The sequence below is a fragment of the Neovison vison genome, chromosome 5, assembly GCF_020171115.1.
Source record: "Neovison vison isolate M4711 chromosome 5, ASM_NN_V1, whole genome shotgun sequence".
Taxonomy (NCBI): domain Eukaryota; kingdom Metazoa; phylum Chordata; class Mammalia; order Carnivora; family Mustelidae; genus Neogale; species Neogale vison.
The window spans coordinates 7,458,924-7,483,446 of record NC_058095.1 but is presented as its reverse complement, the minus strand read 5'-3'; the positions used below and the strand labels follow the sequence as shown (position 1 = coordinate 7,483,446).

General features: G+C 59.9%; 1 protein-coding gene across 1 annotated transcript in view; it reads right to left on the bottom strand.

Moving 5' to 3' along the window:
- The window catches only part of SDK2 (sidekick cell adhesion molecule 2), a 249,032-nt gene that overhangs the window by 10,659 nt on the left and 213,850 nt on the right, over nucleotides 1-24,523 (bottom strand). Inside the window, exons 35-44 of the mRNA XM_044247508.1 lie at nucleotides 23,199-23,300; nucleotides 22,937-23,052; nucleotides 18,118-18,304; nucleotides 15,754-15,891; nucleotides 13,560-13,721; nucleotides 10,931-11,056; nucleotides 6,963-7,127; nucleotides 5,542-5,682; nucleotides 5,135-5,273; nucleotides 2,566-2,692 (exon numbers count right to left, since the gene is read on the bottom strand). Coding sequence (XP_044103443.1) covers nucleotides 2,566-2,692; nucleotides 5,135-5,273; nucleotides 5,542-5,682; nucleotides 6,963-7,127; nucleotides 10,931-11,056; nucleotides 13,560-13,721; nucleotides 15,754-15,891; nucleotides 18,118-18,304; nucleotides 22,937-23,052; nucleotides 23,199-23,300 — 1,403 coding nt within the window. The remainder of the gene's footprint in view (nucleotides 1-2,565; nucleotides 2,693-5,134; nucleotides 5,274-5,541; nucleotides 5,683-6,962; nucleotides 7,128-10,930; nucleotides 11,057-13,559; nucleotides 13,722-15,753; nucleotides 15,892-18,117; nucleotides 18,305-22,936; nucleotides 23,053-23,198; nucleotides 23,301-24,523) is intronic.

The window sequence follows — 24,523 nt, the reverse complement described above, 5'->3', positions numbered from 1 at the left end:
CCTTCCTGAGTCAAGGAGGGGGAGGGGCCGGGATTCAAGCCCAGCCCCGAACACCAGCCACAACTTTTCACGTGAGCATCTCCCTGCTCGGAGCCACCCTCTGATGGGACTGCATGGTCCCCTGAGGGAGCCTCTGGGCAAAGCTCCTGGGGCAGCTTTCTTGGGGACAACCTTAATGTCTCTGGTACTTTGCTCTGGGCCTGTGTCTTTATCCTTTGAAGATGAGCTTGAGCTTTGTTTTTTGGTTTTCTTTCAAGAAAACCCACAGTTACTTGTTCTCGAGAGTGTCTCATTGGCTGGTTCTGAAGGCCTTTCTGGAAAGGTCTGCTGTGAGGGTGACCTCACCGGCTTTGGGACAGGGGAGAGCCAAGGAGCCAAGCTGGGCTCTGGGTCAGAAGGGCCCGTGGGCAGGGTCCACCTCCACACTTCTTGGCTCTGGGGCCTGAGCCAACTCAGTGAAGCTCTCTGAGCCTCAGGTCCCCATCTGTACAAATGACAGGACACTAAGGCCATTTGGAGGGTCACTGGGATTGTGGTGAGGCCTGTGGATGGTAAGCACAGCCCCCAGGGCTGGTGACCCTGCCCAGCGGCACTACTCTGAAGGGCCACGCCTCTTGGAAAGTGTGTGTTCTGACCTTGGTCCAAAAGGGATGGCTTGACAACCGTGAACCTTTGTCCGTCTCTCCTGCTAACGTGCTTGGTCTTGACTAGCTTGCCTAGCTTCTCTCATGATTGACCCTTCTGTGCTTTAACCACACACTCTGTGCCAAGACAGACATTGGGGAGGTGACTGACCTCAGGACTGTAACAAGTCTCTGTCTTTATGAAACTTAGCTTGAAATAAACTAACTTAACTTGAGATAAATAAATCCAAATCAAACCCCAAACCAGGCGGGGCTCTAAGCCTGGGCAGGGCTCCACTGCGCCCCCTGAAAGGGAATGTGGGAGTTCTGCTGTGACAACTGGCTTCTGGAACCAGGAGGCCTCCCCTCCCCAGGGCATGTGCTCCTGCTCCCCTCCCCGTACAGGACTGGTTCCAGATTGTTATGGAAACTTCATTCAAGTGATGGGCTTGTTTCAAACAAAAGACACTAGGGGTAAAGCGGAGAATTCCAGGGACTCTGCTGGGTCTTGGGGGCGACTGAAGTGAGATGGTCAGTGCCCAGCCAATGAGTGCGCAGGACCAAGGCCCTCTGTGGGAGGTCGAAGGGGGCTAATCAGAACAGCCCGGAGTGTCCCTTCCACTGGTTCCTGCCTTTGCTCTCCATAGACAGGAGCACGGCGTTAAGGAGCCCTCTGTCATAGCCTCATGGGCAGAGGGAGTCCCTTTACTTGAACTTTCCCTTGAGTGCCTGGAACCTAAATGCTCACTGCCCTCCTTGGGGAGAAAGAAAGAACAATCATGCTTCCGTGGAGCACGGGGCCTTGGAAGTCCCAGGACGTATATGGCTGCAAAGTGTTAAACACTTAAAATAAGAAGCCATAACCTGAGTCATGTGAGTTCCTGCGTTAGCCAGGCTAAGTTGGCGTCTCTGTCCCTGCCAGCTCTGTCTGAGCTGCGCTGTTGTTAGCTCCAGCCTTGTGGGCCCTGCCAAGCCCTGGAGCTGAGCAAAACAGTAGTGAGCCAGAGGCCCCGGGTCCACTGGGCCCATGACCGCATCGGGGGATGGGGCACCTCCTACCCGCTGACAGCCTCGCTCCCTGCTGGCAGCCCTTTGCTCCTGTCCTCTCCCAGGACTGGACAGAAAAGGTCTAGGGCGTGGGACGCGGTGGGCAACCACCAGGCCTGGCCAAGGCCAAGATGGCTGAGTGGGAGGCCATGACCTTGCTTCACTGGAATGCACTCACCCCCTCTTGCCATCGTCTGGGACAGTGTCCCCATGTGGCCCACTTAATGGCAGCCTCTCCAGAGCTGTGTGTCTCCCCGAGGCACCATCTCCTTCTTCAGACGGAAGCTGACATTCATCAGACAGCTGCTGTGTGTGCTTGCTAAGCTTCTCTGGGCCTCGACTCAGCAATCCCACTGCCCCATGATACAGCCTCTCACTGTCCCTGCCTGTTCCACAGACGGAGAAACAGGCTCAAAGAGGTCGTGTGCCCCACCCCGGATGCCCTGGCGCACAGGTAGCAGAGCCGGGATTCAAACTCAGGCTTGAGCCTCCAAAGCTGAAGGCCTCGCCCCTCCATCCCTGGGGCTCCAGAACTTTCAGCTGGCGGTTTCAGGAGCTCGCTCGGACCGGGACAAGCTAAGCTCAGCCCTGGCAGTACGGGCCTCCTTCTCCTCGTCCTCACGAGCTCCTCTGCAGGCCAGGGCGCGAGGGGGACACTCCAGACGCTCTAGAGGACTGGGCTCTTGGGGGCTCTTCTCTGGTCAAGGTTACAGGCCCCCATTAGCCCTGGAGCAAACTCTGAGCAGAGCTTTGGAGGGGGACGGCGGGTCCACAGACGATTCCCGGTTAGTTTTCTGGGGCTCCATAAAGGGCAGGAGGCGAAGAAGCCCAGGTTCTGGGCCATCGCACAGGCCCACGGTCTGGGAAGGGCCTGATCCCCGCTCCCGCCCCTCACCTGAGAGTCGGAGATTTCTGAGGGTTTCTCGGTCAGGCTGCTGCTCTCGGCCGGAATGAGGTCATTGTACTTGGTGACGTCCTCATCAGAGTAGTGGAGGCTGCCTGGGCTGGGCCGGGGAGGCGACCTGGAGGGAGCGGGGGTGAGGCTGAGAAGTGGCCCTCCCCCCAGGAAGGCCACAGCGGGGCCTGGTGGGGCACTGACCCTGGGTGTCTCTGTCGTATATTCCTCCTCTATTCCCCACAGGCCTGGGCCTTGGGCTGGGGAGCCCCAGGGGTGGGAGAGGCTCTGTTGGACCAACCTCCTGAATCAGCTTCAGGGAAACGGAGGGGTAGCAGCCCACTTCCCACTGGATTCTCCACTCGTGGTTTTAAGGCCTCAGGCACTGGGATCGCTTGGCAGGAATGTTACAAAGCCTTTTGGAGCCCGGAGACCTCCCGGGTCAGACTCCCAGGTGAGGCCTGTGTGCAGGCGCGACAGGCAAACCCTCCCCCAGGTCATTCTTGACCTCACCAAGGGAGCTTTAGACGGTTAATGCAAAGGGTTCAGAGAAGAAACGAAACCACTGCCTCCTCCCTCCAGATCTGCTCAGAGACCAGAAATAAATTCGGGCACGGAGTCCTGCCCTATTTCTGAAAATCAGGCTTCGAGAAAGTGCATTTCCCAGTGAGTTAGAGAACTGACTTGTGTCATCTGCGCAAACATGCAGGACAGGACACCTGAGCACTCCACCTGCCACGGGTGCCTGGAGGCTGGAGGCAGAGCTGTGCTTTCCAGAACCCCTGAGCTGAGGGCAAGGGCAGCGGGCTGGGCAGGCTCCTGGGGTGCCCAGCAGATGGCTAGGGTCTTTTATGACCCTGCCCTATCCGTGCTTCCTGGGGACCGGGCTCAAGGGAGGCCCTGCTGAGGGCCTGGCATCCTGAGGTCTGCCCAGCCTGCTCTGGGAAGGGCTCTGGAACCATGGCCCTGAACGCCGGCTGCCCCCACCTGGGGCCAGCTGTGCCTTCCTACAGAAGGGCTGTCCTAGGACCAATACCATGGCCTGGGAGTATGTCACAAGCAGCTTCCCCGCTACCTCCAACCTCTCGGACTCTATCCGCACTGATATGATTCCAAATAACAAAGCCGCATCCTTAACTACTTAAAAATAAAACCATAACAATAGCGGCAGCAGCCACGTGTCGGCGCGATGGGCAGACACGGGACGCTGGGACAGGGGAGAAGGAATGTTGGGTTCAGGCCGTCTTGGCCACGAGCAGGGCGAGTAGGGGCTGACGGTGTCACCAGGGCTGGGTCAGACTCCAGGAGCCCGGGGCTGGTTTGGCGCCAAGAGGATTTCTGTGTGTACACAGCAGGGTAGGGGACACGCGGGGGCCCTGGTGTGTGTACTCTGGGGGCGTGAGAGGCAGGCGAGGCCGGGCCATCCGTGAAACGCCCCCTTGTTCCATGTGGCAGGGCCCCGGAGCCAGCGCGGCGGGGCTGCGGCGGACCTGCTGGGCCCACCACCGCGGCCTCAAATGGCTCTTTCTTTGGAAAGCTGGCTTTGGCGGGGGATGAGAGCGGGGCCTGCTGGCCTGAGCGCCCCTCCCTCTGTCCTCCTGATGAACACACACATCGCCTCTTCCCTCCAGGACGAGACAGAGAGAAGCTTTGTGAGCTGTGCCTGGCCCGCATGCCCCTCCGATGAACTGGGAATGTTAATAGGGCTGAGGCCAAAAGGACAGGCGCTCCCGGGCTGCAGACCGGCCTCCCCCCACAGCTCTCCTGAGCTCCCTGGAGCATAAAACTGCCAGGTCACATCAGGGGAGGGTCAGGTGGGCCTCAGCAGCTGCCCGGGCCCTTGGAAATGGGCCGCCCAGCCTGCGCCAGGGAGTGGGGTAGGGGAGGGGACCCAGCGTTGGAGAGAAGTCAGGAAGAAACAGAACCGAGGGAACCAGCCGGGACCTTTCCGGACTGGCTCTTCCCAGGTGCTGCCGTTTGAGGACGATGCTGGGAGCACGGGCTCGTGGGGTGAATAGGAGAACACTGGTCTGTAAGACGCGTGCGTAAGGGCCTACGGGAGAGGGTTTCCTTACTCTGAGTGCCCTTTCTTTCCAGAACAGGGAGGAGGAAGGTAAGGCATAGGCCATGATGGGGGACTCCAGGCACCCATCGCTCGAGTGTGTCTGCCTAGCCTATGTGTGTGGGGCCCGTCTCACTACTGGGGCCGGTGGCTCTCGGGCCTTGGGCCCGTTCCTCCAAGCAGCTGGCTCCAAAAGGCAGCAGGTTGGGTTGCAAAATTGTACAAGTTCTTTGCACTTGGCTGTCCTTGTCAGAAGCCCTGTGTCCCCACCTCCTTGTGACGTCCCCCACCGTGTTCTCACACCGGCCTGGGGCCCCCACCGCCTGGGTGTGTTGCTTGGGCCCTGTTGACTATCCCCGGTCCCTGAGCCCAAATGCCATCGTTGGCACAGTGAGACCAAGTAGGCACAGCCTGCTCTGTGGCCTTCCCCAGAGCCTTCCACACCCTGGCCCTGCTGGCCCCCACAGCTCTGGCCTCTGCCCCCCACCCGCGCAGAGAGCCCTGTACCTGGTATACAGGCCATTCTTCCGGCAGAAGGAATTCTTGACGGACAGCCTCCGGTTGTTGAGCTCCAGAGCAGGGAAACTGCTCTCATCCAAGCTCATCATCTCCCCGTGGCCGAGGGCACCAGCCTTGGCATTGTTCCCTGGGTGGGGGCGGGGTGGGGGAGACAGGATTCAGTCACCTATGTCACCCCTTTAGACCACTGGCCTCCCTTCCCCCACCCGGCCAGGTGGCTCATTCTCTCTCTCGCTACAGGTGAGACCAAACGGGAGATGGAGGCTGTACACAGGGGCCCTAGGCTGCTCCTCCTCGCAGGACAGACGCCTTCCTAGGAGAGAGAGGACCCCCGGCCCCACCTTGCCAAAACAGAGGCAGACCCGTCTGGCCGGCGGGGCTTGGTCTCAGCTCACCAGAGTCTGTCTTCTTGGCGTACTTCTTGCTCTGGCCTCGGATAATGAGCACGAAGACCAGGAGGAGGATGAAGATGAGGCCCACGAGGGCAATGACCACCAAGAACCACCACTCCTCGTAGAAAGGGTTGGCCTTCTGGGCTGGAACACGAACGGGGACGTCAGGTCTGGGGTGCTAGGCCGCCTCCCGCCTCCACGCCTCCGGCTGCAGCGGGGACCCTACCCCAGACCCCAGGCAAGGTCTGTGCCATCCCAGTGAGGCACAACCCAAGACAAGGTTGGCCAGGAGAGCTGAATCTCAAGTGCCAGTAAGGGGATGCCTGGAGGGCTGCTCTGAGCTCTGAGGATGCCTCTGGACTTACCAGGAAAGAGTACGGGGATTGATTAGTGATGTCTGCCAAAGACACAGAATGAGAAGCCCCAGCGTGCGTGCTATTTTTCATTTTTTGTTTTGTTTTTTTCCTCCCCCTCTTGCCACCCATGGCCTAGGGGCTACCTGGACAGGCAGGCCCCAGATTTGTATTGGAAAAGTACCCATCTGGCCTGTGGTAGGCCTGGGAGAGTTGCTCCCCAGGGTCAGGACTCCATCTTTCTCTGGTGGCTGAGAGTGAGGGAAGTCAGGAGGGTGGACAGGAGCAGGTCTTCAGAATGCCTCCTCCAGCCAGACCTCCCCTCCCTTCAAAGCCCTCAGTACCACGCTTTTTGCACATAACCACAAATCCAGGGGGCTGCCTGACGAGGGGCTGGCTCTTCTGCCTCCCGCGACCTGGTTGTATCCATCGGGACAAGGGAGAATGTGTGTGTGAGGACGGAGGCAGCCAGGTTTCCGACACTCACCCAGTGGGTTACAATTTTGAGCTGTGTTTCTGCCTTGAGGGAAGGGGCGTTGGTATTAAAAGTTGGTTAGTGGCTGGATTTGGGGTCATGGATTTTGGCATTAGAGTCCTCTGCGAGTCCTCCAAGACATGCCGGATGGGAAGGATGAGAGGAAAACGGGGAGGGATGGCAGTCCTATTCCCTCCAGCCCTGGACACTGCTTCATAGACCGCTGACTCTGTTTTTTGGGGTGGTTCCCATAGAAACATGTAGTTTATGGCCAGGGTGAATCTCTTGGGTGATGAGTTCAGAGAAGGTCTTTTCTTGGACCCACTGACTCATCCACAAGCCCCACTAAGCCCCCTGCCCAGGGCTTCTGGGATCCTTACAAAGGAACCCCAAAGATGCACACCCCCCAGCTTCTTCTGGAGCTCAAAGCTGACCCAGGCCCTGGCCCAGAGTTCACTATTGGAAGAATTGAGAGGACAATACATTTTGGTCCCCCCCCAACACATCTGGGGCTCTGCTGCCTCTCTTCTTTGCCCACCACCAGCCTCTGCCATGAGGCTCTTCGAGGGGGTGCTGTTCCCCCCCACCGGCAGTACCTGGCACAGACTGGGAGGGGCTGCTGGGGGTCCCAAAGCCGTAGTCATTGACGGCGATGACCCGGAAGTCGTAGCTCACGCCTGGCTTCAGGATGTCCATGCTGAACGTGTAGGAGGTCACCTCCTTGGGGATGTCTTTGATGAGGATGTCCCATAGCCCCTCGTCTGCAAGAGGGTCAAGAGGGAGACGCCTCGTGACGAGGAGCCCCTTCCCATCCTACCTGTTGCCCCTGAGAGCAGGGCCTGTCTGGTCTGACCTGTCAACGCTGAATCTTAGAAGGTATTTTTCAACAGATAACTTTTTGCAGTCTCTGACTCTTTGTTCCCTTTACTAAAATGCTTGTAAAATATATATACTAATAAAAACACATAGCGTGTAGAAAATACGATCCCAACCAACCCCATGCCATTGGCCACAGGCGGCTCAGCAGTCTGGTGACTGTGCGGAATTCAGATCGCCTGTTCTCACATCCTTAGAAAGTGCGGGTCAGCGTGACTCCACCAGGACGCCTACGATTGTGGCACACGGGCACACCCTCCTTTCCCTCACTGGGCCCCTCTTCTTCTCATCCCCCTGCCTATTCAAAATACACACAGCAGCATCAGGTAAAAAGAAGATCCTTTTTGAAAGTAGCCGCAGGAGGGCTAGGCTTGCCGGGGACAGTGAGGGCCGACGGCGCCCACCATCAGCGGCCTCCTCGCTGAGCGGCGGAGATCTGGGGAGAAGGGGCCCAGGCAAGCCTAGAGGGGTCCCCCATATGTCCTCCAGGTGCGCTGCCCCTAGCCACCCCCATCCTTTGCGCTCCTGACTTCCCTTCCAGTCCTGCTGCCCCCTTGTCCGCCGCTCTCTGGGTCTCGCCCCCCTGGGGACCTAATTCATTTCCGCCTCATTCAAAAGGAGCAGCGGGCATGGTGCCCTGCACGAGAGAAGTGCGAGCTCCTGCCAGGCCCCGGGATGCGGCGGCCGGGTGGGGGCCCCGGCCAGAGGCTCCATGTGGGGCCAGTGGGGCTGGCGTGACCCTGGGAAGGAGGATGAGTCCCCCTCTCTGTGCTGGGGAAGGGCTGATTTGGCAATTAAAGGGTTAAACCACCCTTTACACACTGGTCCAGGGGTCCAGAGAGCTTAGAAGCACCTCCGTGGGCTGAGCTCCTAGGTCCTCCAGGGAGGTCGCCTCAGGGCCTGGGATGAGCTCCTGCCTCAGCCTCAGCCTCAGCCTCAGCCTCGGTGGGCACCGTCTCTCCTCATCCGTTCCTGAACTCCCTCGGGGAGGAGCCGCCTGTGGATCCAAGGGCTATGCACTCGCTCTGGCCTGGCCCGTCCAGGGGCTGACAGATTCCGGATTCCGTTTCCTTCCCCACACTTGCAGCCGTCCACCCCCCCCCCCCAATGTCAGGAACTTTAGCAACATCCCCCGCCCTGTCACCTCTGCACTGGGGACCAAGAGTATGTCGGCATCTTCCAAAGCCGCCTTTTGGCCCTGTCCACCCAGATCCCTCCTCCTGGCAGCCGTGGGCCCCCCGTGGGTGTCCTCCTGTCCTCACAAAGGCTCAGGATCCTGAGCTTGGCCTCGTTTTCTCTCTCATGTCTCTGTTTTGGGTGCTGCCTCACGCACCCAGTGGCTGTCCCCGGCTAGGCTGTGCTGTCCCTCCGGGGCCAGGACCGTGCCCAATTCGCTTCTGCAGCCCAGCGCCCAGCACAGGCGACCTCTCAGTGTCGGGGGCGGGATGACTGGATGCAAAACTTCTACCCCGACCTTCTCTGAACATCACGGGCTGCGATTTCAGTGCTGCAGACCCCGAGATCCGAGTTTTGGGGTGCAAATCCATTCTCCTCTCATGCCCCCTGAAAGCTCTCATTCGCTTTTGGTGACAGTCACAGACGGTGATGCTAGCGATGACCCAACAGCAGTGACTCCTTCCTCGCCGAGAGCTGTGGTTCTAAGGGCTTTACCTCTCACACCCACGGCGATGGCGGGGAGAAGGAGGAACCACTGGGTGTCCAGGACGGTGCCTTTTGAGGTCCGCGGCGCATTCGGTGTTGGCTGGGCAGGCTCATCTGGGACCTTGCGGCCTGGCAGAAGCTGGGGTCTCTGACCTACTGTGTGACCAACCTTGCTCTGCCCCGCACAGAAACAAAGGGTGGGACCCTGGTAACGGGGCCAGGCCTGAAGCTGCTGGAATGTCATGCTGGGGCTCCGGCCTCCAGCCCCCGTGGTCAGCTGGTATGCACGGCAGGGCCCCTGGGTTGGAAACCTTTTTTTTTTTTTTTTTTTTAAAGATTTTATTTATTTATTTGACAGAGAGAAATCACAAGTAGACGGAGAGGCAGGCAGAGAGAGAGAGAGGGAAGCAGGCTCCCTGCCGAGCAGAGAGCCCGATGCGGGACTCGATCCTAGGACCCTGAGATCATGACCTGAGCCGAAGGCAGCAGCTTAACCCACTGAGCCACCCAGGCGCCCCTGGGCTGGAAACCTTGAGTGAGCCCCTCGCTCCTTGCTCTGCAGTGCCTGGCAGCTTCCAGTTTGTAGGAAGAGGGCCTGTCTGGCGATCCTAACCGGTTGACCATGAGGCGGGGAGCACGGGACAAGAGCAGTTTCGTCCCGGAGAGGAGGATGGAGAGCCTGGGGGCACGGAGGTGGGGAGATGTCTCCAGCAGCCACAGGGAGAGGCCCAGCTTTCCTCTTGCCCTCTGTCCTCCCAGCCTTCAGGGGGTCCCTCCTTGAATCCACCTGTGTGCACCAAGGCACAGCCCCAGGTCCCATGCTGGGCCTCCCAGGGAACGCTGGAAAATCAGCAGGCCTGGAGTCCGGAGCCAACATTCCACAGCCTGGCATCCCGGCCGGCCAACTTGGACAGAGAGCAGAGGCACGGGCGCCGGTGGGGAGAAGCACGTGGTGCTCTCCTGGCCAGCTCGGCAGCTGGCACCACGGGCTGGGGAGGGACCACTGGGGATGGGGGGACAGCCAGCCCTGCATATACCTTCCAGCTATAACAGATCATGGATTGGAGTAGCTAAACGTAATAGTGATTGCCACTGCCATTACTAGCACAAGATGAGGGCAATGGGGGTGTGTGTGTGTGGCTGCTTCCCGGAACGGCAGGCGTGCTCTCTTGGATGTTGAGATATTAGCACTCAGTGACCCACGGTATTCAGCTTGCCTTCGGGATGCTTCGGTGCTCTCGTTAGAAGTATTAGCTACTGATATGCCTGACTACCTCCCATTCTGATTATCATTTGCTATCCATGCTGTTGGCCCTTCTCCACTTCTGCCGGCCGATCACGGGGCTATGGATTACCAAGAACAAGCCTCCAGCTCTCGCCCCGGCCCTGGCCCCTCTGACGAGCTGGGAAACCTAGCAACGGAGCGGAGCGAGCTGGCTCAGGGCTCCTGCGGGGAAGGGGAGCCGGGAGACGCAGGTGTCAGGGCGATGGTGACACAGGAGCGCTGACAGCAGCCCCCTGGAGCGACTCATCAGTCCCCGATGGCTCTGGAAGTACTTGTGATTCGATTTCAGGCTTCACCACCCCTGATGCAGTTACCGGAACTGCTGAGATCATCAGAGTGGCAGAGGCGGACCTCAAGGCGGTAGCCAGCGTCCCTGGGGGACAGCCAGCCTCCTGATGGGACACCGGTCAGTGGGGTCTCGTGAAAGACTCAGTGTATAACCAGGGGCAGGGGCGAGGGGCCAACTCTTTGCTCCTCCAGTATCCTGAATGATCTTCTATTCGAGTTGGTCCTCACCTGGCGCGAAGTGCCATTCTCCAGGGGACCCCGGGGAGTCCCCACCTAAGGGTGTGACCCTCCATTTCCCACTTGCCCCAGGGCCACCTCTAGCTTCACCTGCAGAGGGACCAGAGCCTTCTCAGGAGGACACAAGGCCGCCGGGTGGAGGGACTCCAGCGGCAAGAGAACACAAGACCTGGAACCCGCTAGAGAGGGAGGCACTCAGCCCGGGGCAGCGCGTACCTGACGGCCTGGCCTCTATGACGTAGCGGGTGATGGGTCCCTTGCCCGGGTCTCCGCTGGACCAGTGGATGGCGATGGCGGAGCTGTACCGCACGATGATGGGCACTCCAGGCGGTCCGGGGGCACCTGCAAACGGCACACGGTGGGCAAGGGGCGGCACAGCCTCCCCCATCCTGGCTCCCCGTGCTCCGGCTGGGGGACCTGCACAGCCAAACCCTCTGAGCCTGGCCAGAGTCTCTGGAAAGTCTGCGAGCGCTGAGGCCCGAGGGCTGGGTCTCCGGGCTGGCCTGCTGATACAGCTGTGCTCTCTGGGTCACCCACACTCCCTCGTTCCAAATTCAAAGCCAGAAGAGGTATACAGGGAAATGCCAGAAAGGTCCCTGGAGCGGAGTCAGGAGACCTGAACTCACTAGATGGGTGACTCTGATCAAGTCACATTGCCCGCCAGTGCCTCAGTTTCCCCATATGTGAGGCCCTTTTGGACTGTAAGGCCTGAAGAGATGTGTCCTGAGGCGATGGTAGAGGTGGGTGTGATGATGGTGGAATGGGCCTAGGATAAGTGGGGGGTCGGGTTTTGAGGGGCCGAAGGGCTCCCTGACATCTTGTCTTCCAGCCTAGGATGGCAGCGTCCGCCCTGCTTCCTGCCTGAAACGCACCCACCCCCGCTGGGCCAGGGAGGAGGCTGGGAGCACTGGAGGAAAGCGTGGGCTCTGCCGCTGGCTGTCCTGGCTGGTACACCAGGGTGGCAGCCCGTCATGTCGGCCACCAGCCACCTGGACACCAGCCCCGGGAGCCGAAGCAGGGGAGAGCTCACTTGCGAAGTCGGAGGAGTGGGCCAGTTTCGTCTATGGAGGGTCCCAAGCCCCTCCTCTCTGGGGGTCCCTGTCCCCTGGGCTCTCACTGGCCCCCAAGCCCTGACCCTGTCCGTGGTCTACATGTCTGTCCATCACTAGACCCGGAGCATTGCACACCCAGAGCTGGGCACAGAGTGGGTGCTCCCTACACACTTGTGGGACGGGGGAGCAAGTCAGGGAGTGAGTGCGGGGGTGACTACTGGCCCGAGTGAGCGCCGAGTGTTGTGAATGCCTCCAGGCAAGGAGCCTGCAGTCCAGCTCGGACTGAAGATCCTCCAGGCCCAGGGCAGCTGGCAAGCTGGACAGCAGGCCGGGGACTCCCGACCAGAGCTGGGCTGCCCACCGCCCGGCCCGTGTCCGGTCCCGACCCGTGACCTTGGAGAGCCTCATCTTCCTTCCTTCCTTCCCCAGCACACATCCTGCCTACGGCTCAGGGCAAAGGCAGCTGAGGGGTCAGGGGTGCAGGACACAGCTCAAGTGGGGTGTGAAGGGTGGGGGGGTGCTGTCGGGACCCCGAGTTCTCACTCTGCACAGGACAGAACTCAAGGCTGACAGCTGTCATCAACCCCTGGACCGGAAGCTTCTAGCACTCCCAGGTACCTGGCCCGGAGCGAAGAGGACGTGTGATGGCATGTCCTTTGCTCGCCCACACTTGCCGGGCACAGCTCAGCTGTTTCACAGGGACCCCCACTGCCTCCTCCGAACTTCCTGCCCGCCCCCTTCCCACGCCAGGCCTGGGACATTTTAAGCCCCAGGTTAGAACAGCCTGTCCCTCCAGCCTTCTCCTGTCACCACTGCCCCGCCTCCCTTTGTCCCTGCCCGCTTGCTTCCTGCTTTTGTCTCCCAGGGAAGTTGGCTCAGGTGAAGAGGCAGCACAGGAGGGAGGGGGCAGGTGCAGGGCAGAGGGCGAGGAATCTTCTGGAAGCTTCCTCCGGGGGCGCCCTGTAGGCTTTGTTCCGTAGGAGCCTAGGAGCTGGCGGGTTCACTGCAGAACCCGGCTGGGGGGGGGGCGGAATAGAAAGCGCCCACGAGGAGAAAGTGCAGGGTGGCCGGCCCAGCTCAGTGTGGAGGAAGACACCTGCCTGACAGGTGAGAGAGGTCAGGACCAGTAGCCTCTCCGTGCTGCAACTACCCCCCCACCCCCCCAGCTAAGCAGCTAAGCTGCTCGGGCCCACAGGGCAGTGAGCAGGAGGAGGGAAAGAGGGAGGAGGAGGAAGAGGAGGAGGGGTTTCAGCGAAAGTCTGAGATGGGCTGTGTCCTTTCTCAGGGAAGGAGGGAGCAGAGGCTGGGCGGTGGCTTCTGTGTTCGGGAAGGGACATCCTGCTTGGGTGACAAGGACTTTGGACAACAAATTTTGACCACAGCAGGTGCCAAAACAATTCCCCCAGCTCAAGGCCGGCCTCAAGAAGTGTCACAAACTCAGACAGAACCACTCTGGGGTCCTGGTCCCTGCTGTCCCCCTCCTGTTGCCACTCAGGCCCAATGCACAGCCTGGCCTCTAAGCACCCTGCTCCTTCTTCCCTTTGTCACCTGTCAAGGGAGGACGCAGCCTGACAGGTCCCCCTGCCTGTGGCCTGGATGCGCTCCCTTCCTCCCCCCGCCCCCCCGGCCCCACCCTTGTCCTCTCTCGGGCTGTGGCTCTGTCCCCACTAGACCCCGTCCCCCCGCATCTCCGCACCTCCAGGATCTAGCACCGCTCCGAACACCCCCTCTGACTCGGGGGCTGAACACGGGGTGCGGAGGGCAGGACTCCTGTCTGCCCTGTGCTCCCTTACCTTCTCCCGGGCCAGTGGTGACGTTGGCCTCGATCTCCGGCCCATAGGCGAAGGTCTTGGCTCTGATGCGGAACCTGTAGGTCATCCCCTCGGCCAGGTCCTTCACCTTCAGCCACAGAGGGCTGTTACCCTTCACATCCACTGTCACGATCTTGCTGACACCTGGGAAGGAAGTACCGCATATGTGGGGGACCGCGAGGGCAGGTGGTGGCCATGGGGGGCCTTGGAGCCAGGCCACACGGCCGTGCTCCCCCAACACGCAGTCCTGCAGGCCGGTCCTGGGAGAAAGGGGTCCACGGCCGGAGACGTTGGGAAGAGCTGGGACTGTCTGTCTGTGGAGTACACGGTGTCCCTCGGGATCTGGTAGGAAACAGCTCCCTACCGGTCTCACTGAACCACTGTCCCCCACAGAACTAGAATCCCGAGGGTCCCCTTTCAGGAAGGGCTCTGGGAGAGAGATCACTGGAGTCCAGAGTTGGAGGGGAGAACCTGCAGCCAGGCCCTACAGCCGAGGACAGCCTCGGGTCCACCAGCAAGGGCCCTCCCCGCGGGCCCTCCATCAATGCCCCCGGAATCGCGACAACCAGAGAAGAGGCTACGATGGTTTTAGGGGGTCGAGGTTTGTGCTCCGTGCTTCCTGGGCCCAAATCCTCCCGCCCGGAAGCCTCCCCAGGGGTCAGGACCCGGGCTGCTCTCGGTGTCCCCCCTGAGCGAGGTGGTGACCCCTGGGAGATGGGCTTCGCAAGTCACAGCCCAGCGCTGGCCGTCCCCTGCCCTCGCTGTGGTTTGTTGTCCCGCTGAATGAGGGCATCGGTAGCATCGAGGACAGCACGTTAGGAGGTTAAATAAAAGAGGACCTGGCAAATGCCCAGACTATCTCACGAATAAACAGGCATCCGATGACAGAGGGATGGCACCTTGAGCGGCCCTTCTAAAGGAAGTCACCCTCGGGGGGCCCGGAACAGCGGCACTGGGTCCCCGTTCCCTGACGTTTCTGAGCAAATCCCACATGGGTCTGGGCTGTGGTGTTCCCGACAGGAAAGGGGCCGGGAGCCCCCTGGGTAGGCCAGGCGGAGGCCACCGTGAGGAGAGCCTGTTTGGTCGCCTGCACCTTGTCCCCGTGACCTCCGCCCTCTCCTTCCCCTCCGAGGGGGAGACGGCCCCTCTCCTGGGGCCTGCACCTGACCATGTCTCCTGGCCCCCCCTCCCCACCCCCGCCAGTGTCCCAGAAACACAGTGCTGCTCTGCCGAATGAACTAGCTGCTGGCAGGCAGGTGATGGCGAAGACTGAGGGCCATTGTTTCCTTGGCCGGCTCAGGACTGCGGCCCCCTTGGCTGTCCAAGGGCTCCGGCCCTCCTTCTGGCCAGGCTCTGTAGTCAGGGAAAGGTGAGAGTGAGCAGAGGACCTCAGGCCATCAGGCTACCACCTGTGAGCCAGCCAGCCCCCCTTGAGTCCTCTCTGGGCTCTGGAACCGGACCGGCCAGCCAGGAGCCCCTCTAAGTAGATGGCCGAGCTTTCTGGGTTCACTCACATCGGCGCGGGGGCAGAGAGCTGGCAAGGGTCTGACATCCAAGGTCAGGGTTAGCAGGGCCTGGCCTGGGAGCCTGGCAGCAGGGAAGGGTCCCCACCAAGGCCTGGAGGAAGGGGTGGGGCAGGGGTCACTGGGGGCTCTAAGGACAGGCAGAGGAACAGGGCTCCAGGTGAGAGGAAGGCAACTTGCACATCGGGGTTCTTGAACGGAGGTTCATGGGGAAAGGGGGGCAGTGACACCCCCAGACTTGTACTTTCCAGGGAGAAGCTCCAACCCTCTTAACAGATTCTCCAACGAGTTCCTGACCCCACGAGAGGCAAAGACCTAGATGGAATAAGGTCAACCCCCTAAATTCTGGGGGACAGGGAAGGGAGGGGCCACCAGGGGCTCCCCGATCTTCCCGGGCGGGACGGCAGCCTGGGCACCGTGGGACACCGCAGCCCCCGTAAGCTCCCTTCCTCCCCTCCTCGCTCTGGCCGGACTCGGGAGAACTAGGGTGCTGCTCGGTTTTGCGCCCCTGCTTGCTGCTGGGGAAATGCTCCTCTCGTCTGCCCCCGCGTCTCCCTTTACGAGCAGGGGAGACGCTCACCCCATCCAAGGCCGTGCAGCGACCCCGGACAAGAGAGAGGCCTTGGGAGTCGGGCTGGGAGGGCCCCACTCACCGTCCACTGGGGTGCAGGGCTCATACACCAGCCGGTAACCCTCCAGGACACCGTTGGGGAACTGCGGGGTCTCCCAGGACACGTTCACCGAGGTTGTGGTCAGCTCACTGAACTTGACCGAGCTGGGAGCACTGGGAGCTGCAGGAGGACAGGAAAGGGTTCGTCTTGTTCTCCCACGGACGTTCAAAGCCCTGCGTGGCTTCCAGAAACTGGCAGGAGCTCTTGGGTCTGGGCCCCAGGAAGAGAGAGGGCAGGGGGTCCTCAGAAGTCATCTGTGCCCCTCCCCTCCCCCACTGATGCTGCTAGCACTCTATTTCCAATTCCAGAGTCCACGAACGGGGAGGGAAGAGAACGGTCTTTTCCCCTAAAGTTAGAGTCCTCCCTTTCTTCCTGCCAAGTGGTCCTAAATCTCCAGGGCCGCTGTGGGGTCAGGAGAGATCCTGGCTTTGCAGGGCTCCATCTTTCACCCTCCCTGGTGGGAAAAGCAGTGCCCGCTGGGGTCTCAGAGTATGAGGCGGCTGGTGAATAAGAAGATACCAGAACAGCCACGGTGTGGCCCTTCTCCGGCCCCTGGGGCCCCAGGGCTCGTCACGGAGAGATTGTGCTGTCAGAAGCAGCCCAAAATAGGGACGGTCAAACCATGTGGAAGAGATGCTTTCTTGGCCGGAGAAGCCTGGAACGACCCTGAAAGCCTGGGGGCCGTGCGGGTGGGGGTGGGGGACTCTGGTGGGGAGGACAGAGAGGAAGGGAAAGAAGCACGGAGCTGGCTTCAGGCGAGCTGACCGGGCCGCCCTCCCACCGAGCCGAGGCTAATCTGGACCCTGCTTCCGCTCCAACTCCGGGATGCAGCCTCAGCCCGCAGTCTTTGAAGGAGGGAGGCGAGCTCAGGGGGCCTTTCCTGCCTCCCCGAAGCAAGAGGGACATGGGTCAGAACACTTTGTCCTGCTGCCGGAAGCGTCCAGGCTCCCGGGGGCTCGCATCCGGCCTGGGACACTGACAGCGCGGTCTGGATGAGCAGGCAGACAGAGAGGCCAGACCCTCGGGAGCCAGGGGAGGAAAAGGGTTTCCCTGGAGTCGTGGCTTGGCCCCAAAGAGGACAATGCTTAAGAACTGACCCCACAGTCCGGCCCTCTAAGCAAATTAACAGGATGGGAAGCAGCAGGCTGGGAAGGATGCTCGAGAGGGTGCAGGACAAAAGGCTCGTATTTAATCCACGAGGAGGGAGCCCCATGTCAGGGGAAGGGGCTGCCGTGCCGTGAAGACAGCCCCGGACCAGCTCACCCGTCCTGGCCTCCGGCCTCTGCTTCCCCATGGGCGGGCCAGAGGCTCCTGGGCACGAAGCATCCCTACCTAGGCCTCCCCTGCTCACTGAAATGGGTAATACCTGCCCTACCCATCCCAGGGCTTCTGGAAGGAGCTGGCGGCGCATCTGCCCGAGAAGGTCTTTGGACACGATACACAGACCCAGCACTGGTCGTGTGGGCGCTAGGGTTCTGACCCTCACCATCCAGCCTCCTAACTGGCCTCCCCGCCTCCCCGCACAGCCGGCAGAGTGAGTTTTTAAAAACATACACCGGATCCTGTTGGCCAACTGCTTAAACCCACCAACGATCCCCCAGTGCACTGAGAATCCCTCCCACACTTCCTTCCAGGGCTCCCGGACCCTCTTGGGCCATTTCCTCTCAGGTCACCCATTAAAGCTCCTTTAATCCCCTCCGGGTCTCGACGCCTTTGCACCTGCTGCTCCCTCTGCCCGGAACCCTTCCTCCAGGCTTCCCACGCTGGGCTCTTTCCCCTCAGGTCTCAGCTGTCAGCCGTCAGAGGCCGCAGCAGACAGACCTGTCCACGGCCACATGTTCATCCCTGCCCGCGTCCATCTGCTGGTCAAACTCACGGCACTGAGGCAGAGTCATCTAGACAGGTGGTTCCCATCTGTCGCACTCCCTAGGGTGGGAACCTGGGCTGCTGTGCTCCCAGCATCTAGCACAGGGCGGGTTTCTAGAAGATGCTCAGTAAATATTTGTTGAAGGAACAAAGCCGGGGCTGTGACCCCGTGACCCAGAAAGCTGTGTCAGAACAAGGCCCGGCCAGAAATGGGGTTGGCGGGCTACAAGATGTGGGGAGGACTGGGGACATCTGGGGGCTCTCTCTAAGGCTCTCTGGGGACAGCCTCTGTCTTCTGAGCACTCTCACGGAGGCCCCCTCTTTTGGAGCTGTGCTCTCTGCCTCTGGAGGCCATCTCCTGGGTCTGGGGGCCCAGCCCAGATGTCTCAGCTTTTAAGGCGGCTGCTTCTACCACGCCCCCCCCCCACCCAGGAGCACAGGTGCCCGGTGCCCCCCTCCCCCTGCTGCCCCCCCCCCCACCTGCTTGCTGCGTCTGCCCCCGGGTGGGGGGACTCCGAGGCCCGTCCCCCGCGGCATTGAAGGCGGCCACGCTGACCATGTAGGTGGTGTAGCTGGTCAGGTTCTTCAGCTTCACGCCGTTCTCGGCCAGGAAGAGCGTCTTCACCCGCTCTGTGAGGTTGCGCCGCTGGGCTTCCCAGAAATAAATCTGCGGGCACAGCCAATCGTGGGAGTGAGGTGGACACACTCGGCTTTCCTCCTGCCCCCTGCCAGCCCCAGGGTCGCAGAGACGCCCTCGTTGGTACCCTCCACATGCCCTGCGTGCGCCCCTCAGGGAACAGTACAGAAGTATTTAAGAGCGGTTTTGGAAACCCTTCCAGAACCTTCTTTTCACAGCGAATACTTCAGTCTCTGCTGCACTGAGTCCCAGGAGAGCACAGACCCCACGTATCTGTGTGCCCCGGAGACGGGAGGGTTTAGCACCGCACAGGCTCATCAGCCCTCGGGATAGGGGACACGGTTACAAGGAGGAAGAAGTCAGCTCCACTCTTCAGGACCCTGAGCCGGGGAGGGAAGTGCCGGGTGGGTAGACTCTGCCCCAAGGGAGGGGAGAGTGCGAGGACCAGCCTCTGGGCACCACCATCAGCTGGGAGCCGGTTAGGGATGCAGAAAGGCCTACCCCCCCTTCCCCGGCTACAAAGCACCTGCCGGTTGACAAGGACCCCGCTGGTGAATTCACCTGCAGGCCTGCAGGCCGGCCTGGGGCTGAGCCCCCAGCGCCCCATTCACGAGCACGGGGACTTCGCCAGGTGATCCCTTAGCCACGGTGCTGTCCCCGAAGCTCAGGACTCCTCACTAGCGTCAAGAACTCTGAACAGAGAGCCGCACGGGAAAGCCGCAAGCCTCCCGCCCCAGGGACGATCAGCGAGTATTTGGCGCCACCTGCTGGCCGAGAAGATTGCTGCAAGCTACGGACCTCAATTTCTCAATTTGCCTGGAGGAAGCCTAGTGCCAAGGTCCCCATCTGGCACTCCGGACATCTTGTCACCCAGAAATCCTTGCTTTCATCTAGCCCCGCCCACTTTTAAAAACAGATTCTTCCGATGCAAGTAGGTATGAGAGAGAGAGTTGATGTGGTTGTTCGTGTACCGTTCCCAGTGATGGGCACTCAATATAGTGGACAAAGTTCCCGCTGAATTAGGGATGCAGGGTCAAGGCCAAGGTCAACACCTGAGATCTGGGTGTTCTCAGCACACAGATGGGACTTGCTGAGTGCAGATGCAGACAATGAATGTAGAAAGCCATCCCCCCCTTGTATCTACCATTTCACTCCCCTGCGCTTAGGGCTCCATCAGATCCAAGAGGCCAGCTTTGAGTCTTGGTTGAATCCGGACCACAGCCACACGCCGCCGCAGGGAATTTATGCTTTCAGTCTTCACCGTGCTACACCACCCTGGTCCACCAGCCTTGGGCGCATCTCCTACATCCGGATCTCTCATCCACTGCTCCTCCCTGCCCCTCCCCTCCCGGCATGAGGCTCCTTAACCCAGAAGCAATCAGATGAGATTTTCTCCACACTCCCGGGGCGCTGCCCATACCTTCAGCAGCCCCTGCATCCACACCCTCTGCCTGCCTCCCTCTGTGCCCCGGCTGCACGGCAGGCTCCTCTGTGAGACGACCTCGCCTTCCGGTACGAAATCCCAGCCCCTCTCACCTCCTCCAGGACCTCATTTCCCCCCCAGCTTCTGCTCTTCCTAGAATCACCACATTTCCCCTCTGGCTGGATCATTATCCGCACAGACGCGAGCGGGCATTTCTTCAGTCTTAAAACCCCCTCTGTTGACTATTTCTAATTCCTGTTTCATTTTCCCTTTAAAGCAACACTCCTTAAGAGGGGTATGTGTACTCGCTGCCTCCTCTCCTCCTCTCTTGAATCCCTCCAAGCTGGCGCCCCCACCCCCTTGTCAGAGTAACCTATGAACTTAACCTGGCTAATGCAATAATCCTGGGCTCCGCAGGCTTTCTGGAAAGGGCCAGGTAATAAAGATCTCAGGTTTTGCAGGCCACGTATCTCTGTGGTAACTCAAAAGTAGCCACGGGCAATTTGTAAACAAGTGAGTGTGGCTGTGTTCCAATAAAACTTTATTTACACAAACAAGTGGAGGGCCAGATTGAGTCCTTGGGCTATAGTTGCTTCCTAGATTTCATCTTGCTTGAGCTCTCAGCAGTATTTAGTATAACATAGTCCTCCCTACTCTGGGAAGTACGTTCTTTATGTAGGTTTTGAGACTTCAGTCCCTTTTTTTGGTCCTAGGTCTCAATTTTCATTCTTCTTGGGTTTCCTATTTGGGTCTAATCTCTGGGCTTTCACCTACATGCTGCGGACTCCACAGTTCACATGTCCAGCTTAGACCCTCGCTCTTGAGCTCCAGACACGGAAACCGGCTCCATGTGACGTCTCCCACGTCTCGAGCCAACTCCAGCTCTCCCCCGCAAGCTTCCTCCTTCTGCTCCCTTTTGTCTCTTCCGGCTCTGTGCCTGGAAGCTCCGTCATCAAATTGCTTGTAATCCTCTCTTGCTCTCCAATTCAACTCAGCAAATTCTACCAGCTCCATCATTCCAACGAGCCGGAGAACAAATACCTCTCACTGCGCTATTAGCTGGCCTCAGCCACTACCATGCCTCACCTAGATGACTCAGCCCCCTCTTTGTGGTTTTGTGCTTTCCCCATTTCAAAACCCAATCACCTGTGGCCCTCCTTTGCCCCAAACCTTCCACAGCTGTCCTCTCATTTTGAGTGACAGCCAAAGCCCTTGAGGGTCCTGGGTGATGTAGCCTAGGTCACTACCTGACCCATCTCCTATCATGCTGCCCTCCACACACACACACTGGGACGCACTGGGCTCTTAGTTGAGCTTTGTAAACGCCAAGCACCCACCGACCCCAGGATCTTTGCTCTTCTTTTCCTCTTTCTGGAATGTTCTTCTCCCAGAAGAACATGTGATTCTCACCCTGTTCTTCATTTTTGCCCAAGTGTCCAGTTCCCATTAAATGATTTCCTAAAAACCCTATTTAAAGTTCCAGACCTCCCCCGGCTCATTTGCTCTACACCCTCCGCGGACCACTTTTGCCACCCTCTGGAGGAGCTTGTTTTGCATGTTGTTGGTCTTCTTCCCTTAAAATTTAAGCTCATGTTTGCCTCTCTGTTCACTGCTTTCCTCCCAGACTGAGAAACACCGCTGGGAACAAAATAGCAGCTCAATACACACGCGTCTCTGAAAGATGGTAGCTGTGGAGCATGACTGCCTGGGCACACATCACAGCTCGGTCGGACCCAAATCAAGCTCACTTGGCTGGCGACGTCCACCCATCATTCACGTCCATGCTAATTACCGTGGAGGTTAATGCACATCTGGGATGCGGCCATCCCGGGCCCCCTGCTAAGAATGCCAACTGTCTCCATGTTTTCCTAGCACACAGACACCTGCTGTGTGATAGACGCGGTCTGTGTGTCCGCGTGTTTCCTGGGGCTACATGTTCGCTGGAGACTTCCGCACCTCGACGGTCCGCTGCTACAAATGGTGGCAGGCTCTGCCCCGGCTCCTCCTCCTCCTTCCCAAGGGAGGCCTGTGCTGGGGGTCTGGGACTAAGCCTCCCCCACCCCGCACTCCTGGGCAGTGTATCACCCTTCCTAGGTGAGATGCCTTCCCTCCTCCCTCCCACCTCCTAGGTGGAAAAAGAGACTCCTACGTGGGTTTCTGTCTTCAACTGGGGCCACTACAGTACAAGCTAGGTGACCCGGGCACGCCCCTGGCCTTTGCAGGAACTCGGTTTCTGCCTGTGCAATGAGGGGGCTGAGCCAGCAAACCATGAGGCCTCGTGGAGGGGGGAGGTATCTCACACTCCCCCTCTCGTTCCCCTGGAACAACCCCCCCGCAGGAATCAGAGTGGCGCTAGGCCCTGGCCCAGGACGCAGGCCTCGGACACACCAACGGCTCCGACCAAGGAGACACAGCATTATAACTCTGCCCACCGCCTCCTCTGCTGGGTGGTGGCGTGCTGTGCCCCCCTCTGCCCTGCAAAGGTCAGGGCTGGCAGACCTGGTGTCTGACTCTTGGCTACCTGCTTCTTTTGTGCTCTTGCCGCACCCCCTCAACTGGGTCTCGGTTTCCTCATCTGTACAATGGGTACAAATGTTTATACTCTGCCGACTACACAGGCATTCCAGACAGTGAAGGAGTTCTAAAGGGCTCGGAGAGTGCTGCAGACGAAATGAATTCTGTTAGGACACGTGACATCCTCTAACATCTGGAAATAATTTGAATCAGAGATTTCTACATCCTCAGCGAGGGCGCCTCTGCCACTTGGTCAAATCAATATTGTAATTAGGGTCGGCCCAAGGACCACCTTGGCGGGGGTCTTTTGCTGGCATTGGGAGTTGGGGGACTGAGGTCAGGGGTGTTGCCTGAAGCAAGACCCAGAGGTTTCTTGCCTCTGAGCTGCGCCGGGCTAGGCTGCCGGAGAGGCCAGGTGTGGTGCTGCGTCAGTGCACAGTGTCCCCGGGGATTGGGTGCCCATAGCCAAGAGACCCGGTGCGGACCTGCCGACCTCTCCCTCCTACCACCCAGGGCTCACCCCCACTCCCAAGCTGGCCCTTTGTCCCACCTTGTGACACGGGTCACAGGTCACCCTTTCTGGCCTGTCCTGGGCACACGGGTCACAGGTCACCCCGTCCCCACCACGGCAGACGCCTGAAGCTCCCAGCTGCCCTGGCCCCATCAGGCAGCTTGGGCCCCCCGCCTCCACCCCCAGACCCTTGCTCTGCCGCAGCGCCCCGTACCTTGTAGCCTTGGATGTCTCCATTCTGGCTCTCCAGCGGTGGTGGCTCCCATGTCACATCCAGCTGTGTGGCCGTGGTACCGTGGACAGCCACATTACGGGGCGCCGCAGTGGGCACTGGAGGGCGTGAGAGGTCGTGAGTGAGGGGCACCGTGGGCTTTAGAGAGGACAAGGAGGTGGGTTGGGGCCCCTGAATCCCCTTTGTCCTCTAGTTGGACTTGTGGGGTGGGAGAGGCTGGGGCTGGGAGGGCAGGTGGGCTCACCGGCTTCCCCGACGAAGACTTCCTGGGGGGGGCTCGAGGGCCCCTCCCCCACGGCATTGTACACGCTCATCCGAATCTCATACCGCCGGTGTTGGTTCAGATCTGGGGGAGGGGGGCAGAAGCACAGAGAGGTCACCGCCCTGCAGGGGACAGAGCCAGCACAGAGGACGGAGCCTGTAAGGACGCATCTCTGACTCTAGCTCCTGCCAGAAGGTTCAGGAAAGAAGATGTAGGAACTGGGGTGGCTGGGAGGTGGTCCAGCCCCCCAGGAATTGGGACACGGGACGCCTGTGGGTGGCTTCCCAGCAGAGGGCGAGCACACTAGACACTTCTGAGACTCAAAGAGACGCTACTAATATTTGCGCAGAGACAGCTCGTGCGAACCAGTGCTGTTCTCCTGGGCACACGGGTCACGGGTCACCCTGTCCCCACCATGGCAGACGCCTGAAGCTCCCAGCTGCCCCAGCCCCATTGGGCAGCTCTCCCCTCAGGGAAGGGGCTGATTAGACGTGAATTCTGGGCTAAGAGACGCTAAGTTTTTGCCAAGTTTGGGGGTCCTGGGTGGGGATCCCTGGACGGAAGCTGGGAGACAAGACAGTTGTAGGAAAATGGGCCCTAAGACCTCGGGTGGGAATTGCTATCCCTGCTTGGCTGGGGGAGGCTAGAAGGTTCTCCTACCTCTCTCCCTGGGCACCCTGCCCTTCTCCCCTTCCTCGGGGGGAGTTCTGCCCCTCTGCTGGAATGTGGGTGGGGAGTCACCCTAATTTAACCGGCCACACTGCCCGTGTGGGCCACCTGGCTGATGAAGGAAGGGGAAGGACATCATGGTGTCACACTTTGCATCGTACAGAGAACAGGGTCCCTCTGCCCAAGCTCTGGGCCTCAGGGAGAACCACGGACTTTAGAAGGAGAGTGAGACTTGGACCAGACATCCCCCTGGGAACATCCCCAGGTCCCTGGGGGACAGTGGGGGTTCCGCTCACTCCGGAGGTGGGAATCGGCGTGGAACACAGAGCCATGCAGAAAAGTGCCTTCGACGGGAGAGGTGGGCGGCTGTGCCGTGGATGCCTGCCCTTCCCAACAGCAGACCCAAAGCTCCTCCCTCGGACCTCCGGCCATCCACCGCCGCAGTCCCCCCCATGGAGCACAAGACCGGAGCCGCTCCCTCCCCCGTTCTGCACCTGATGGACGCAGGCTTCCCTGGTCACTCACTCTACATTTCTGCATGTTTCCAGAAAGTCACGTGCCCTTAGGGCGACCCCATTCTTCAAGGGGCCTGAGGAGGGCGCAGCCCTCAGCCCGGGCTCGGGTGTCCTCAGAAGCCC